The 17,710-nt window shown below is 38.5% G+C and overlaps 1 protein-coding gene across 5 annotated transcripts in view; it reads left to right on the top strand.

Annotated features, from left to right (window-relative positions):
- CHRDL1 (chordin like 1) overlaps window positions 1–17,710 on the top strand; it is a 186,181-nt gene that overhangs the window by 152,384 nt on the left and 16,087 nt on the right. For 3 of the 5 annotated variants that reach the window (XM_004471831.4, XM_004471836.3, XM_058292330.2), the window contains 3 exons: window positions 3,470–3,537; window positions 12,885–13,053; window positions 17,024–17,233. In XM_004471831.4, the coding sequence (XP_004471888.1) occupies window positions 3,470–3,537; window positions 12,885–13,053; window positions 17,024–17,233 (447 nt within the window). The remainder of the gene's footprint in view (window positions 1–3,469; window positions 3,538–12,884; window positions 13,054–17,023; window positions 17,234–17,710) is intronic. The other 2 variants (XM_004471835.3, XM_058292331.2) reach the window with 1 other exon arrangement.

Raw genomic sequence — 17,710 nt, 5'->3', positions numbered from 1 at the left:
TTTTATACTGTTTTTTTGAGTTCAATTCAATTTGGTATATTTATTGAGCATCTGATATGTATGTAGCCATATGCTACGATCTCTAGCCCAGTGATTCTCAAGCTCCTCAAGGCATCAGAATCCCATGGAGGGTGTGTTAAAACACAAATTTCTGGGATCCACCCCAGAGTTTCTGATTCAGTAGGTCTGGGGTGAGTCCAAAAATTTGCATTTCTAACAAGTTGCCAAGTGATGCTCTTGCTGCTGGTCCAGAAACCACACTTTGAGAGCCACTGCTCTAGGAAATATAAAGGTCTGAGACATGCTCTTTGACAAAGGATTTACAATCTTATCATGGAAAAAGGCAGACCTGGAAATATTTAACAGTATAAAGTATTATACAAAGTTTCTTTATTTATTTATTCAGCATATACTGAAGGAGACTTAACTGTGTGCCCAGCACTGTTCTGTGTGCTGGGGTTACATCAGTGAGCAGAACAGGCAGAAGTCCCTTCCCTGATGAGGAATTCTAGTGGAATAAGTCAGATAATAAACAAGATAAATAAAATATACAAAATTTAAAATAAGTTTAAGTGCTAAGGAGACAAAACAAAGAGGTTGTATAAGAAAGCAGAAATGGGGGTTGCAATTTCAGAGAAGGTGGTCAGAGAAAGCCTCCCAATTCCTTCATTTGGCAAGTGTTTATTGAGTGGCTCTTACATGTCAGGCCCTATGGCAGATGATGGTGATAAAGCCATGAATAACACAAATAAAAATACCTGTGCTGAATGTCCTTCTGTGAACTAGAATGGATGTACATCACTATTGCAAGGTGATGGGAATGTGAAGTGGCATGGGAAAAATACAATGAATGCAACCTGTGGACTATAGCTAACATCAGTACTGTAATATTCTTGCAAAAATGCCAAAGATGTACTGTGTTAATAGAGGGGTATGGAAAAATATCCTATATGTATGCTATGGACCATAGTTAATGCTAATGGTCTGATGATACTATTTCATAATCTGTAACTAATGTTCTACAATGGTATGGTATGTTGATGAAGGGGTGTTGTATGGGAATTCTACATATATGCATGATTGTTTTGTAAGTTCACAACTTCCATAATAAAAATATATTTTTAAAAAGCACCTGTTCTTGTGGAATGGGCATAGTGAATAGGAAGCCAGGAAGTCTGGGGTTTTGACAATAACTGTCACAAACTAATTGTGTGATCTTGGATGATCACTTTTCCTTTCTGAGCCTTAGTTTCTCCGTCTGTTAAATAGTGGACAATCTTTTGCTCAAAGTCTTATACATTTCTAAGATTTTGAGACGCTAAGTCTTTCAGGCAATGGGAAGAATATGAGTGCTTGAGGAAGGCTTTGGGGAGGATGAAATCTTAAACAGAAACCCCGAGATATAGGTATGTTTTTCATAGGCATGGGGGGCTGTGGAGAGTGGCAGGTGGGGAAGTAATAATTGCAGAAGAAGAACATGAGCAAAAGCATGGAAGCAAGAGTAGGAGCCACTTGCTCAATGAATAACAATGAAATAAAAATGTACATGTTGTAGAGTAGTTGATGTAGTTGGGACTGAGGTAGGTGCCTGTATTAGTTGGCCAAAGGGGTGCTGATGCAAAGTACCAAATATGGTTGGCTTTAATAAAGTTGTATATATGTGGGGTAAAAGCTTACACTTACAAGGCCCAAAAGAGTCCAACCCAAGGTTGCTTTCTCACCAAAGACAGCTGCTGTGTGTTTAAGCAAGATGGCTGGCGAATCCTGCCTGATCTCTCAGGGCTCCTCAGCTGCTCAGCTGCTCTGTTCCCTTTGGCTGCTAACTATCAGACAAATGGCTCATTTCTCTTCCTGGGACTTCAGCTGTTTGAGCCTTCTCCTTTCTGTCACATGGAAGTACCAAACTAACCAAGTTCTCTCCTCTTCTGTGTCTTCTTCCATGTGTGTTCTCGAGGGGGTGTGCCCGTTTTTATCAGCCCAACAAGGGAGTGTGGACTTAACTCTGAGTCACCACCTAATGGAGTGGTCAATCAAATCCCTAGTCTTAACATAATTCAATCAAAGACATCTCAGCTGAATCTAGTACAATCAAAGGTTATCACACCCAGAGAAATAGATTAGATTACAAACATAATCTCTCTTTTTGGGAATTCATAAATAATCTCAACTGCCACAGTGCCCAAATAAGATGAGGTGGGAGCTGATTATAGAGAGTCTTATATGGGAAACCATTCAGGGTTTTGATCAGGGAATGATACAATTACGTGATGAAAGTAGTAATTAAGCTAGCCACCAGAGTTAAACCTTCATCATTCATAATTTTATTCCACATGATTATCTTTGAATCATAAAGGGTTAAAGTTAATTTCATTGCCTGATTACAATATTCCTATCAAACTAATTTTCAGGTCATTTTCAAGCCCTAAAAGCCTGTGATATTTCATAATTTTCCCTAACAGTGACTACCACATTGCTTGAACTAGTAACATTACTATTTTAACTTCAGGCTTTTGAAAGCTTGGAAGATCAACTAGATTAGAATATTCTTAATGCATATTCATTTTCCTATCCTTGTTATCCCATGAAATATCTGATCAAATTAATAATGAGATTATTTTCAGCAAGCTGGTATACACACACATATACATTTACATATACATATACACACATATACAAACATAACAAAAACATTTACGTAGTACTCATTTAGAGTGATACATTTCTAAGACCAAGTTCTTCACATCTGCTTGCTTAGTCATAGGTAACACAAAGTAATATTCTTGGAAATTATACTCTTGTTTTTTATCTCTAATAAACTGGGGACTATGCCATATCTGTTGTTGTTTGTTGCTGTCAAGGCTGAGAGTAGAATTTTTCTCTTAGAAGCAGTTACCCTTGAAGTCAGTAATGATAGGGGTTCTCTGTCCAAACTGTGGGACATATAGACCTAGGGAAAAGTGTCTTGGATAAAAAGAGAGGACAGTGTCTTAGATATTTGTTGTGAAAACTAACTATAGGAAGTTTTACTTGAACTTTCAGATCAGGTTATAACTTTTCAGAGACACAATGGTGAATTTAACAAGTTAGACTAACCAAATTGTCAAAACTTTTCTAAGAGTAGTTTAAAAACAAGCTAATATGACATGCAAAATACTTAACAGTACCTGGAATAAAATAAGCAAAAATAACAATGATAGCTGTATAAAAGTGAAAGGTAATTATTTTACCTTTTATTTTCCAAATTTGGGGTAATGCTAGAAGGTATATTTTAGAAGCTTCCTTCAGAATTGTTTTGGAAAATGAGGCACACACAGAGAAATTTGTTAGCACTGTTTATTAAAGGACAGCCATGGTTACTAAAAAGTCTTGAGAACTTTAGGGCAATAAAACCAAAAATGTTGCTGGGCCACATGGGTGATAATTTTCCTTCTTATGTATGCACGATTCTTTATTTCTTTTTAATAAACAGGAGATGGAGAATTGTCATGGGAACATTCTGATGGGGATATCTTCCGGCAACCTGCCAACAGAGAAGCAGTAAGTGTGAATAGCTCAAATAATTCAACACTCCACAGCATCAGGCCAAACTTTCCTCTTCCCATGGCTACTATCCCAACAAAGCCATAAAAGGGCCCATTTCTAACACCATTTTTCTTCCTCATCAGCAATTTGAATGGAATCATCAATAATCTATAACCATATAAGTGTATTCTGTAATTGGTATCCAGGACATAGAACACAAAGTAATCATAGTCCCAGCCCTTAGGAATTCTTACTCTAGATTAGTAATTAGTATCCTTTCAAGATGACTTGCCAAATCTTCATGTCCTCTGTAAGGAAGATGGGTTACTAACCCATCCTCAACAGTGAGGACCTTCTGTGGTTTTGTAAGGTAGCTCTGCCCATCTTTTTGACAGAGGTATGTTAGACATCCACATATACGTTTCCCTAAGCCTTAGGCTCTGAGTCATATAGTAGGAATAGAGGAAAGGTAGCAGGCCTTATTCTCCTTCCTTCATCATGCAACATCTTCTCATTCCTGTCCTGGTCACTAATCTCAGAATAAGCCTTACATTATGCCTCTCTCCATGTATAGTAGTATAGTATAGCATCTCCTATTCCTTTGTATTTTGAACTAATTGACACAATAGCCCCCCCTTCTCTCTCTCTCTCTCTCTCTCTATATATATATATATACACACACACACACACACATATATATATACACATATATATACACACACACATATATATATATAGAAAAGAATATCACTTCAAACTTAACATCTGGAAAGGGATGTTCCAGTTCAAATAATCTACAATATAAAAAGCCTTGTAAAACTGTGCAAAGCGTATAAAGGTGTTTACTGTGCATAAGAGGATGTTCATCACACCCTTGAACAATGAAAGTGTACAAGGGTATCCATTGCAGCATTTTTAATAAGAACAAAACAAATGGAGACAACTTAAATGTCTATCAATATGGACTTGGTTAAATAAACACAAATCTATAGGACCTTGTGCAGTTGTTTAAAAGAACATGTTTTTTTAAAAGAATATAGTAAAGTAGAGAGATCTCCAAGATGTATTATGTAAATAAAGCAAGGTACAGGATAAAATTTATGCCATCGTTTTCTTATGTGAAAACTGCATATGTCCATGTGTATAAATATATATAAAAAGATCTGGAAAGCCACTGTTTTTAGTTTACTAGAGTGCTCAAAGCAGATACCATGAAATGGATTGGCTTTAAACAATAGAGATTTATTGACTTATGGTTACAGTCTGGGAAAATTTCCAAATCAAGGCATCATCAGGGTGATGCTCTATTTCCAAAGATCAGCTGCTGATGATCCTTGGCTCCTCTGCCATAACCTCATCAAAAGGTCCTACTTACAGTGGGTCCACATTCACAGGAATGGATTAGTTTTAAGAACATGATTTTCTGGGGTTTCAAAATGTCAAACCATCACAGCCACATACCAAATGTTAAGCTTGTTCATCTCAGAGGGATAGAACTGGGAGGGGGAAAGGTAGACTTTCACTTTTTATCTCATATCTTACACATTATCTGATGCTTTTCACTGAATATGAGTGAGTTTTGTAATAAGATATACATGATTTTCTAAAACCTTAGGAATTAGTTGACAGCAAGCAATGGATATAAGGCAGGAGTCTAGGGAATAGAGAGCTTAATGATAGTGAGTGGGTGAGGAAGGTGTTGATAGGAGACATGTAGAATGGTCAATACAAATATCAATATTGCTTAGGCTATGCTTCCCAGCCATCGCATGTGCCACTTCTGGCTTACATGCCCCCAACTTGCCAGCATGCAACCTAGAACCTCATCAGTAAGATGCAGTGGTTTATGCTTGCTTTATTTTCTAATTATATTGTTTGCTGGGCATTGCTCTTTCTGGATGAACGTGGCAAGATCGTTGATGGATTGGAGAACAGTAATCTATCAACTCAAAAAAGCAGCACCCCTGCAAGAATGTGGGCTTCCCAATTTGGGGTTTGATGGAGACCCTGTAGGAACATTTTCTTCATCAAACTCTGTCTGCTTTATAGTAAATGAGATTCCGTCCAGATCTTGACAGTAGAAGATGTCAGTCTTGGTTTGTGAATTTCCTGTTTTTCTTAGGCCCCATTTTTTATTGTGGTAGAAAGTCAAGTGTGACTAAATTAGTGACCAGATGCCATTCTAAACCAAATTTAGGGCTTATTCCTCCTAAAGAGGTGTGTCTGCCTCCTAACAGGTGCCCAAAACTAAGCTCTGTGGCCATCCCAGTGGTTTTGCTGTTAAGGCCATTAATTAGATTTTCGTCTTTACATTGTCTTCCAATGTTCCCGACTCCACCCTTTGTTTTTCAACTTCATTGTCTTCTTAAAATGTTAACTATAGGGCTAGACTTAATCTGGTACTTCCCTTAGTACCAAAAGGTCAATTACAGAATCCAGGGTCTTGAAATAGTAACTGATTTTCAAAGCAGTTCAAGACCTACCTTTAGAAAAACATTTGGGTCTTGTAGACCAAAATGGCCAGATGGTTCCACTTTAATATAAATAAATATTTTCCTTTGCTCGAAAATGGTCAGAAATAGTAGGATATGATTTTAATAATAAATAGTATCTGTATTAATGGAAAAGTATGTAGTACTTTTAGTAGGTTCAATAAATATGTGTTAAATGAATGGGTGTGGAAGGTTGGGTATACGGTTTTTTAAAAAATTAATTTTAATATATAAGGAATTTGACCCAAATCAGAGGAAAAGTCTTCAGTCTTGAAGAATTCACCAACCTGAAATGAGTTGTAGGAGAATCCCTTCTGGATATCCCTTGCAGGCCTAACATCTTGCATGGCAGAACAAAAGTCAACCCTAACAAAACATTTCTTATAGCTCTTCAGTAGATCATTCCTATTTACATTGAGCCATCAAAACCTCAGTTCAAAAGAAACACAGCTGATTGGTTGATTTTGCAAAGCGGGCTGACATTCCTCAGCTTACCAAATTTTACAAACTGCATAGGAGGAGGAAACCATCATTCAAATATGACTACTTTGTGAAAAGCTGAAACAGTTTTTGTTTGATCTCCAGACTGTAATTTCACATGATCTCATCTTAGTGCTATTGGGGAGTGTATGTGTGTGTGTATATGTGTGGTGTGCTATGTGAGGAGAAAAAAGGGAGAAGCAGGCACAGGGTAGAAAGGCAAAACATGAAAGCAAGCATAATCTTGTTTTGGACAACAGCCAAACTCTGATTTTGCCCTCCAAAAGATTACAAAGATTTACTATTAGAAAAGTGAAAGAGTTTGGGATAGAAGCAATATGAACAGATAAAAATCCATTTCTCATTCAAATAGAAAAATAGTTTGGAAAGGAAACTGGCCTAGTGTCTTCCAGACAGAGATAGTCCTAGTATAGTTTTGATTTAGATATGTTTTCACAGCTATGTGGATTAGGATATGTTCTGAAAGCCTATTTAAAATTATACTTTTTACATTTTGATCATTACAGATTCACACAGTTGTAAAAGATAATACAAGGAGATTCCATGTACCCTTTACCCAGTTCTCTGCAGTGGTAATATATTGCAAAACTGTAATACAAGATCATAATCAGAAAATTGATACGAAGGCACTTTTTTGTAATTTTTTAATTTTTTTTTTATCTTTAAGGAAGCTTTAGATTACATAAATGTTGCATCAAAAATATGGGGGATTCCCATATGCCCTTCCCCTTCCCCCACTTTACTCCTTTAACAACATCTTTCATTAGTGTGTTACATTTGTTAAAATTGATGAATATATATTGAAGCATTGCTACTAACCATGGTCTCTAGTTTACATTACACTTTGCAGTGCACAATTTTATAGGTTTTGACAAAATGTATAATGATCTGTATTCATCGTTGCAATGTCTTGCAGAACAATTCCAATGTCAAAAAAATGCCCCATGTTACACCTATTCTTCCCTTTCCCTCCCATCAGAAGCTCTGGTGGCCACTGCCTTACAAGTTCTTCCATTGCTGGAATAATAATAAGTCTATAATAAAACAATAATAGAATAATAATGTCTACTTTAGTCTATTGTTCATTCCTCTGTCTTGAGGATTTTGAGGTGGTGATGCCCACTCCGTTTCTAATTGAGAGGGATCTTAGATCCCATGGGGCAGATGGGTGTAAGTGTCTTGCATGCATTTGTGGATACTCTGCTTTTTGAGATGAGCGTTGTCAAGCATCATCCTTTTGCTCATTGTCCTGGACGAGTTCAAGGAACTGGAGAGTAGGTGTTGGCTGCAACTATGGCATATGAACAGACCGAATATTTGAGTCTTTGGGACATATACTTAATAAGTATAGTGCTAATTACAGGTTCAAATAAAAGGGCAGAAGAGCCCTGTGTAGGGAAATTATAAATGAGTCTAACTCTGTTACACAGGGGAGCATAAATTCCAAAGTTAAAACCCACTGAAAGTGTGCAGAATTCCCAATATTGTCTGCCCTGCCTATGTCTAGATATCTCTAGAGCCCTCAGGAGCCCGGCTGTTTCAGGCACTGTTTACGGCAGCAGTTAATTAGGTCCTGTTGAGATGTGCATAAGTGTAACCTCTGTAATGACCTCCCATCTCACTTTGAAATCTCTTAGCTGTAAAAATTCATTTGTATTTACCATTTCCCCCCTTTTGCTCAAGGTCTTTTTCCAAATGAATTGCTAGTTGGCACTTGGTAATCATCCCCTCGTACCAGGGAGGCTCATCTCCAGGAGACACATCTTACACTGGGGGAGGGGGTAGTGCATTTGGACATAGGGAAAAGCATGTTTATCTGCTGCATTTGGCTTAAAAAGAAGTCACATTTGAGCAATAAGGAGGCTTTCAGGAAGTAACTCTTAGTCAATATATAATATTAGATTAAGTTTCAATTTCACAAGAACAAGGTTCATAAATACAATCATCAATATAAAAGTCCTGGTGTAATGGTCTGTTCACCTTCAATAGGCACTGCCCATGTACACAGGGGATTCTTGTCATTCTATTAGAGAATGTAGCAGGGCTTCCCAGAATGGGAATTAAATATTCTCTCAGTTATTGTGTGGGTCTCCATCCACCAAGACAATGCCCCATACCACTTGAACATATTCATTTGCCATAGAGCCATGCCCCAGGTGCAGCCCTCCAACACCTCCCCATCACCGACACCTACACCTATGATCCTCCCCTGCACTTTGAAGGCCCTTTCTGGACTTGGATGTTCTCCTTTATTCACAAATAAAACCCTGATGTTTTAGACCTTAGAACAAGGAAGGAAGAAAATCCTGGGAAGCCTCTATAATGGTGGAGGGTTTTCAACACCAGAAAAGACCTGTTTAAGAGCCACCTCAAAAGCCCAAGAGAGTTTTCAGTCCTTCAAGTAAGTAAATCAAATAATACCAAAGCATTGAGCAAAAAGAAACAAAGCATAGGGATATGGTCATTTATAACTAACTAGCTTTGATTTGCTCTCTCAAGCAACCTATTCACAGCTGGTTGTTTAAAATAAAATTTTATTGAAGTATATCATACAGGCATGCACATATATACACAGTAAGTATATAGTAAAAATTGTGAACTTACAAAACAAACATGCATTTTATCATACAGAGCTCCCGCACATCACCCCACCACCACTACGTTGCTTTGTTGTGAAACATTTGTTACAAAATACATATATATTGATATATTTTCTCCCCACCCACCTGACTATTAACACCCTGTATTAGCATTATATATTTCTCATAGTTCATGAGAGAATGTTCTAATATTTGTCCTGTTAACCAGAGTCTGTCTTCTATCATTGGGTTCCCTGTATTATACAGTCCCATGCTTTGTACAATCCACTCAAAGTATACACACAGTGGTTGTCCTTTACATCACAGAGTTATGCTGTCATTACCTCAGTCAATTTTGGGAGTTTTCATTACTCCAAAAGTAAAAGTTCCATATCCCCTTATACCCCCTATAGCATTGATATGGGCATTGTTAAAAGGCATGGCAAAGGACAGAGTTGAGGGTTTTTGATGTTGGAGTTTTGATGTTGGAGTTTTGATGTTGGAGTTTGTTGCTGAAGCCTTAAGCCGGAGCTATGAGAAGTAAGCACACAGAGGAAAGAGAAACCAGCCCCAGAAGAGAGGAACCCTGATCCCAGGAAGAAGCAAAACCTGGGAAGAAAGGAACTTTAAACCCAAAGAGAAGCAAGACCCTGGAAGGGGGAATCCCAGGAAGCCTGAACCCTCACAGATGTCGGCAGCCATCTTACTCTAACACGTGGCAATAGACCTTGGTGAATGAAGTAACTTATGCTTTATGGCCTGGTAACTGTAAGCTCCTACCCCAAATAAATACCCTTTATAAAAGTCAACAGGCTTCTGGTATTTTGCATCAGCACCCCTTTGGCTGACAATACACCCCCATTGTTGTCCTTTAGAATTGATACTATATCTTCTTTTCCATTGTTGCAAAAACACTGCATTACTATTAACTATCATCCATAACTTACATTAGTTGTAATTTTCCTGTGTTTCACTATATCCTTAACACTTTGTAAAAGGACATTCTTATATTTTACTTTAGCCACAATCGTCACCCACCACCAAAATCACTGTTACACATTCCCTAGATTATACTCTAACTTCTTTTCCATTGGCATTTATATATACAGACCCTTTCAGCCACAATCACATTTATGAATCAGCTGTGTTAGTTATACTCACTATAATGTATTAATTACCATAAACTCTATTCATTTCCACAGCTGTTTTTTTTAGATAAGTTCCAATGTCACTTACAATTCCAAGGTGTAAATGCCTTTTTTACCTTTGCTATAAATTACGAGGTCATAATGGCCCCTTGTCAGTCTCTTTAATTTATTTACGAGAGTGAGTCTGAAAGAGCCATTTCTCTTAAATCAAAATCGCACACACTCCCACCTCTTCTCTCCCTCCTCCAACATAAGATCTTTTATGTCAGTGAGTCTCAATTTTGGCTTTGCATTAGGATCCCCTGGGGAGTATATAAAAATCCAATGCCCAGGCCTCACCCCAGACAAACTACATCAGAATCCCTGGGGGTTAGGACCCAGGTATTAGTATTTTTAAAATCTCCACAGGTGATTCCAATGTACAGCTGATGTGTGATTGTGAACACTGTGACTGATTTTCATATATCAAAAAACTCTTTGGAGCAGCTTTAAGCCAAATGTTTGTGGACCACTGAGCTTGCCATACATTATCTTATACCTCCTCATATCCCCTTGCCCCCACTCTCACACTCAAGCCATCTCTAAAATCTCAACGTTTATCCTGACTTGGAATAAATCCCTTCTCCTCCCTGGCCTCAGTTTCTCTGTCTGTAAAATAAGTCTTAAGCAAGATGAGGTTCTGGGGGGCTGACTGTTTTATGATAGGGTCTCTGATCAAGATCCCCAAGTTTTGAGTTATATTTGTCTGGAATCATTTTTATATCCTTATCGTATATCCAGGAACTGAGTTCCTGGTACCAAGAACAGCTTTTCGTTTTGTGCTCACCGTCATGAATCAGAAAACTCACAGTTTATCCTGGGTCAGAGACTGTGCCTTTTTAATTCTATCCCTAGAACTCCCTCCTTTTAACATCAGTAGGATACCCACCAGCCAAACTGTTCTCTCTGTGTTCCAGTTTGCCAAACCCTGAAAGGACAGAACTATCTGTAATGGCCTTTGAAGCTTGTGAGTGATTATAGCAGAAAATGACATATGAGCCATTGTGGGAATGAAAAATATTTGCACTGAGAAGCCCATCCATATGCATGATAATAAATTGGTGCACATTCTGATTTGTTTGACCTTTCATAATAATGAACCTGCATGGGCTATTCTTAGATGTAAGGAATAATAATTCTTTTGAAAGACCTTCTTATTCCAGCTCCTGCTCTCTTTACCCATCTCCCACCAGTACTTTACCCCCAAGAGAGCAATAATAGTACCAAAGCTAAATTTTCCACATGTGTGTCTATGGCACATAACTTTAATAGATGTTTTATGGAATGGTTGGCTCAGAGGACCCTATGACTACCTTCCCAAGTTTACCTGCCATTTTTATCACTGAATATAAGGATCTTACCTTTCAATTGCTTTGAATAGAATTTTTTAATGGGTCCCCACTTTCACACCTAAAATTGTCCCTAAAACACAACTAATGTTATTTGGCTATATAAGCCTTATTGTTCCATTGTTTATTCATTCTATCCTTCCCTGCCTCTAGCTTACCTCAGCCCCTGAGAGAGGAGGAGGTAGCAGAATAGTGGACTTTTCATGTGTCCTAACTAAAGGAGCAATGATTGGACTATTTGTACTACAACATTCTAAACTTTTGTTCGGGACCACAGCTTTCATTCATTCATTCATTCAACAAGTATTTAATGAGCACCTTCTATATACTAGACATTGTTCTAGGTACTGGGGATGTATGGTTGACCAAAACTAAATCCTTGACTGTGGAACATATATGTTGTTACTGTCATGTACTGTCAATTCTTCTATCTATAAGATGTCTAGGGTATCTGAGCTCTGCTCTACGGTCTTATGCCCTTCCTGCATTTAGAGTCTCGGTACATCTTATCTAGACTATGCTTGACTCCTGTCTCTTCCTCACATACTCTTCCCCCTACACATTATCAAGGGATTCAGTGCTTTAAAACAATTCTGATTACATCATTTCCCTACTTTAAAAAATCCCTCAAAAGATTCCATACTCTCATCTCTATTGCCTATCAAATAAAGTCCTCACACCTTAGCCCATCATTTAAAGTTCTCCAAGATCTTGCTCCAACCCACGTTTGGAATGTTATCCTTTAACTGTTCCCTTTTACAGACTCTACGTACTCTGCTACACCTTCCCAATCTGGAAACTTCTCCCTGGAATATTTCCCCACCAACTCTGACTGTAAAATGTCTCCCTACCATTCATAGCCCAGGTCAGAGACCCTCCTGAACTAGAAGTGCTCTTTCTCCTTTTAATTTGCACAGCACTTTATGCTTTTACTGTGCACTCTTTCACATTCTGCCTTGTGTTACAGGCTACTAACTCTTAGACCTAAATGTGAGATTCTTGGTTGCAGGAATGGCACTTTACCCTTTCTTCTCTCAACAAAATAGAAAAGTCTCAGCATGTTGTGAGTGCTGATTTTATATTTACAATCCCTATTTCCATTGGTATTGATGGACATGCAGTTGAAATCAGAGCTCATCTCTAAAAATTAATAAAATCATTGAATGGCTTCCAATTTATGTAACAATGTAACTCCATTTCTGTCCTCTCATTGGTGGATTTTTCTTGGCTGAACATGTCCTTGCCATTTTACAGAGACATTCTTACCAGCGTTCTCACTATGATCCTCCACCAAACCGACAGGCAGGCGGTCTTCCCCGCTTTCCTGGGGCCAGAAGTCACCGGGGCGCTCTTATGGATTCCCAGCAAGCTTCAGGGACCATCGTGCAGATCGTTATCAATAACAAACACAAACATGGACAAGGTAAGGGACACCCTTCATTTGTAGTGCGTCCACATCAGGGTTTCAGCAGCCCTTTTCACTGGAGAGCTAGAACTGGGAAAGGACCTTTTCTTCCACACATATCACATATTTGTATATTGATTACTTACTATCAAGTCCACAAAAGAAGTATAAGTAAATGATTCAAGGGGAAACCTAGGATTTCCCCAAATATAGTCCAAAGAGCACCGTTCATATATCAGCTATATCTGGTTCTTATTTAGGACAAAAGGCAAGAAAGCAGTGAAACTAAAGTCTACAGAAGGTATTAATATTGACAGACCCTCTATCCAGCCTCCAGCAACTTTAACATTGTCCCTGAGGGTTGGAAGGTCCTTTGGGAAAGTTTGTTGAGTCAACAAATGAAGGGTTGTTCGTTTTTCGATTAGAGACTCAACTTTCAAAGGCACACAGTGTGAAACTTCTGAATCTCTTATCTGTGTTTTAATAAGCATCCCAGGTAATTTAATGCAACCGGTTTCTTGGTTACATTTTGCAAAACACTGGCTTAGGAGGAAGTAGAATTGTAATCATAAATATCTCTGAAAATTGTCACAGAGTTGGCACCCTTCACTGCTTCTCTGTCAAACTTAGTCATGGGATAGGAGATTTGGCTCCTAATAGATTCCATATTTCAAAAGAAGTCCCATTGACTCCATGACCCCGACATAGGGCTAGCCCCATCCCTCTGACAAGGACACTGTTTAGGATTTTGTTCCCATCCCAGCCTGGCTTCAAACAATAGTTGCCAACATTTAGCATCATTTCCCCCTCTTGTTCTTTTTTTCCCTTCAAAATACCTTGACATAAAAAAATAAACAAAATAAAAAATAAAAGTACCTTGATGCAAAGGTATCTTCACTGCCCCTACCTGTGACTAGATTAAATTTAGACCCTAGGTGCAGGTTTTTCTCTCAGCTATTGCTAGTGGCTGTGTGCTACAAAGCTTACCTTGTGTCAAGAAATACCCCAAATGTCCCAACTGGAAAGAGCCAGAGATGCCCTCAAAACAGTATAGATCCAACTTTCTCCTAGGAAACAACATAGCAATACACCTAAAAATATGCAGAATATGAGAAGGCTGTCCTTATCCAGTGAGAAAGCCAGAATTCTAGCCCAGTCCCAGGGGAACTGGTCAGGTTAACACTGACACGCTGCCCACTCAGCAACCAACTGACTGCAGCATACACTTACACACATCCATGGCCCAGTTTTGTCATGCACAGCATTCTCTGGCCTCTACCCCTGACACAGTAGTAGAGGTAGGGGAAGAAGCAATTCAATCAACAATTGACTGCTTTTTACTTTTTTAGGCATTGTGTTAACCAGCTCATCGGAGCAAGAGCTCAGCTCTTTCCTTTTTATGAAACCAAGTTTTGTTTTCTTTAAAGGAAAAAGAAAGGCAGTTCTCTGAATGGGTTAAAAGTAATAAATTAAACCAAATGATTGAATAACATGGGTGAAAAACAATCCATTACAAAGAACTCCTACTATAAATCTCAACAAAGCTAGTCAAGCCAAAGCTAGTTGATCACATCTGTTACCAGTTAGATTACAGATAAAAAATTAAATTGCTTTTGAAATATACAGGCTTAAAGGAAGAACATTAAAAAATAAAATCTTAATAAAAATGGTTATGGATTAGAATTGGAAATATTTACTACCTATCTGGATTTACTTTGAAATTTATCATATTTTAAGTTTCAAGGCATTCTGATATTAATTTGTGAAATGAGAAAGTGTTAGGTAAAGATGCAGTTTGATTTTTAATACTAAATTGTCTCCAATCGATTCCATTTGCTCTGAAAGTATTTCAAAGCCTTGAAAAAAGCATGGGGAAGTGGACTTTGAAAGTCTTAAATCCCCTAATTTCCACAAGGCCTCTTCATTTTCAGGGCAGTGCCTCATCTCTTGATTTTCTCCGTGTCCTACAAAAACCCTAGCTGGTTTATATTTTTTTCATTTGTCCCCGTTGATTTGGATGCAATTCCCTTCTGGCCTTTCTATTAGAGTTCACTGAAGGATCACTTGCCCATGCCCCAACTCCTATCTCCCCAGTTGAATGATTCAAAATCACCTTGAGAATTTGTTAGTGGGAAAAAGGCAGCTACATTTCCCTCTAGGGAATTGATCTCACCCTATTCCACTTCAGAGTGTGGGCTTTCACCCTGTCTGGACTGTTCCCTTAGTCCAAATGTTAAGGATGATGGAACCTCAGCCTGTCTCACCCTTCTTTTTAGCTCTCTTGCTAATGATGTGGCCCTTTGAGTTATATCTACTAGGTTTCTTCTTAAAGTCAAAGAAGAGAAGTGTAGGAATCCACCATTTTGAACCTAATCCCAGCTTAAATTTACTTGAAGCAAACAATATATCTACTTGTTCACACTGTCTAGAAAAGAGTGTTACTGTCTGGGGAGAAGAGAAAGTGAAGGCAGGAGAGAGAGCAACACATCTGGCCTGTCTCGTCATGTGATTCTGTCCACAGCCCTGAGCCTCATGGTTTAGGTATTAAGGCTCTGTTCTGTCTCACTGTTGGCATTGGTCACCTCCGCAGTGTTGGTTCTCGGTAATCTTTGCTTGGATTTGACCTGTTTGACTGCCCAATACTCTAACAACCCTTGCAAAGGACAGGAAAAGGCAGCCAATATCTTCTATATTTCCTAATGTGACCCAGTGGACTTGATGAGAAAGAAATAAGCCAGTGATTCATCCTTCTGAGGCCGTTGTATTGCAGCCAAATCAGTCAATTCCTAGAATCGTCCCAGGTGGGGCTATTTCTCCCACCCTAGCCTCGCCTTAAGTGATACAACCCACCCTAGACATGTGTTGATTGGGATGCCGACAGGTCTCCCTGGGTGTAATGAGGTGATGGGAATAATGAGAAACACACCCAGTCCCAGGCATGGTTTGAAATCTCCAAAATGTCTCAGTGCTTTCAAAAAGGAGAGAACTCATTTTCAGACCTCCTAATTCACAGCCCTGTGAAGTCCTTATAATGGAGCCTAGCTATATGCTTTACAGTAGATGCCAAGTACATTTTGGTTGATTTTCACTGAAGGACGTTCCTGTGGCCTCTTCCTTTCATAGGCCCCTTGGCCTGCAGCCAAGATGCTTAATCTTTTGTGACCTCTCAGAAAGGATGGAGCCAATGAAGTCACTTCAAATTCAATAAATATGAGATTGCCAAAGGATATTAGTGGGACACACAGTGATTCACTGTAAATGAATATCTCCCACCTATGAGGTGGTAGACTTAGAAAATTGACAGAGAAATTGAGGCATAAAAGACATCTTTTCATAAGTTATCTGAGAAGTGTGGGTTCTGTGCCTCTCCGTCTTGTATTAGCACCTTCTTCCCTGCACCAGAGTAGGCCAGCACCATTAGGCTCCATAACCATCTATATTCTTGTATCAGACACTTGCAGCATTTGACATTTTGAATGGATTTGCTTTAGGATTTGGAAAAAAAAAATGGCCCTTTGAGAAAAGCAACAGTTTTTTTCATCTAGCCTCATTGCATTCAAAGCTAGGCAGCAAATCTCTCTGAGAAATTTTCATGCCTGGAAGCATATCCATTTGGGCTATACAAATCCTTCATGAAACTGCAAGTATTAATACTATATCCTATAGAGGTTCCTTATCAGATATCTAGGACAGACAGAGATCTGTGTTCATGAATCTCTTCATTCCTCCATCTTAAAAAAATAACAAAACATTTATTGATTGCCTACTCAGTGTCAGACATTTGTGAGCATCCAGAAACCACATGGATAAATGCTGGCAGTAGAAAATAGTCTAGCTGTTTCAGAAGCTGCTCTGTAAACCTATCTCCATGGCCATGAGAAGAACAAAGGATGCTTGATGTCTTAAGCAGTTCAGGGCTTAGGTTATAAGCACAGGAACTCATCTGAGCTCCCTAAACTTTAACTTCCATTCCTATGTTCTCTTCCAGTGTGCATTTCCAATGGAAAGACCTATTCCCATGGCGAGTCCTGGCACCCAAACCTCCGGGCATTTGGCATTGTGGAGTGTGTGCTATGCACTTGTAATGTCACCAAGCAGGAGTGTAAGAAAATCCACTGCCCCAATCAATACCCTTGCAAGTATCCTCAAAAAATAGATGGAAAGTGCTGCAAGGTGTGTCCAGGTAAAAAAGCAAAAGGTGGGTTGATTGGAGGCCCTGCCTTTGGTTGACTGTGCTCACATAGTCATTCCCAACAAGCTTTGAGCATCAGAAATATAATCGGTACCTCATATTTTTTAATGTAACATTAAAAATAAATAAAGACAAAAAAATCTGGGAAAAAAAGAAACATAATCAACCAAGCAATATCAATAATTGTATTGACAGTAGTTATAATAAGGAACTTAATTCCCTTCTGTCATGAAGGACTGAGAATATGGTTGCTTTGAGGCCATTTACTACTCAGAAATATATTGGTGTAAGTACCGCACCTTTGATGCATGCAGTCCCAAGTGTCAATCTTACCCTTGCTTTTCTAAATAGTAGAGAAATTATGTTATTATGATTATTAGGGAGAACACCTTTCATTTATATCACTATGTATCTGTTATTATGATTATTAGTATTATTAGTAGTAGTAGAGAAATTCTGTTATGATTTCACTGTTATGATTAT

This window comes from Dasypus novemcinctus, chromosome X (assembly GCF_030445035.2).
Source record: "Dasypus novemcinctus isolate mDasNov1 chromosome X, mDasNov1.1.hap2, whole genome shotgun sequence".
Taxonomy (NCBI): domain Eukaryota; kingdom Metazoa; phylum Chordata; class Mammalia; order Cingulata; family Dasypodidae; genus Dasypus; species Dasypus novemcinctus.
Note: the sequence above shows the minus strand (reverse complement) of the source record. Positions and strands in the feature narration are given on the sequence as shown.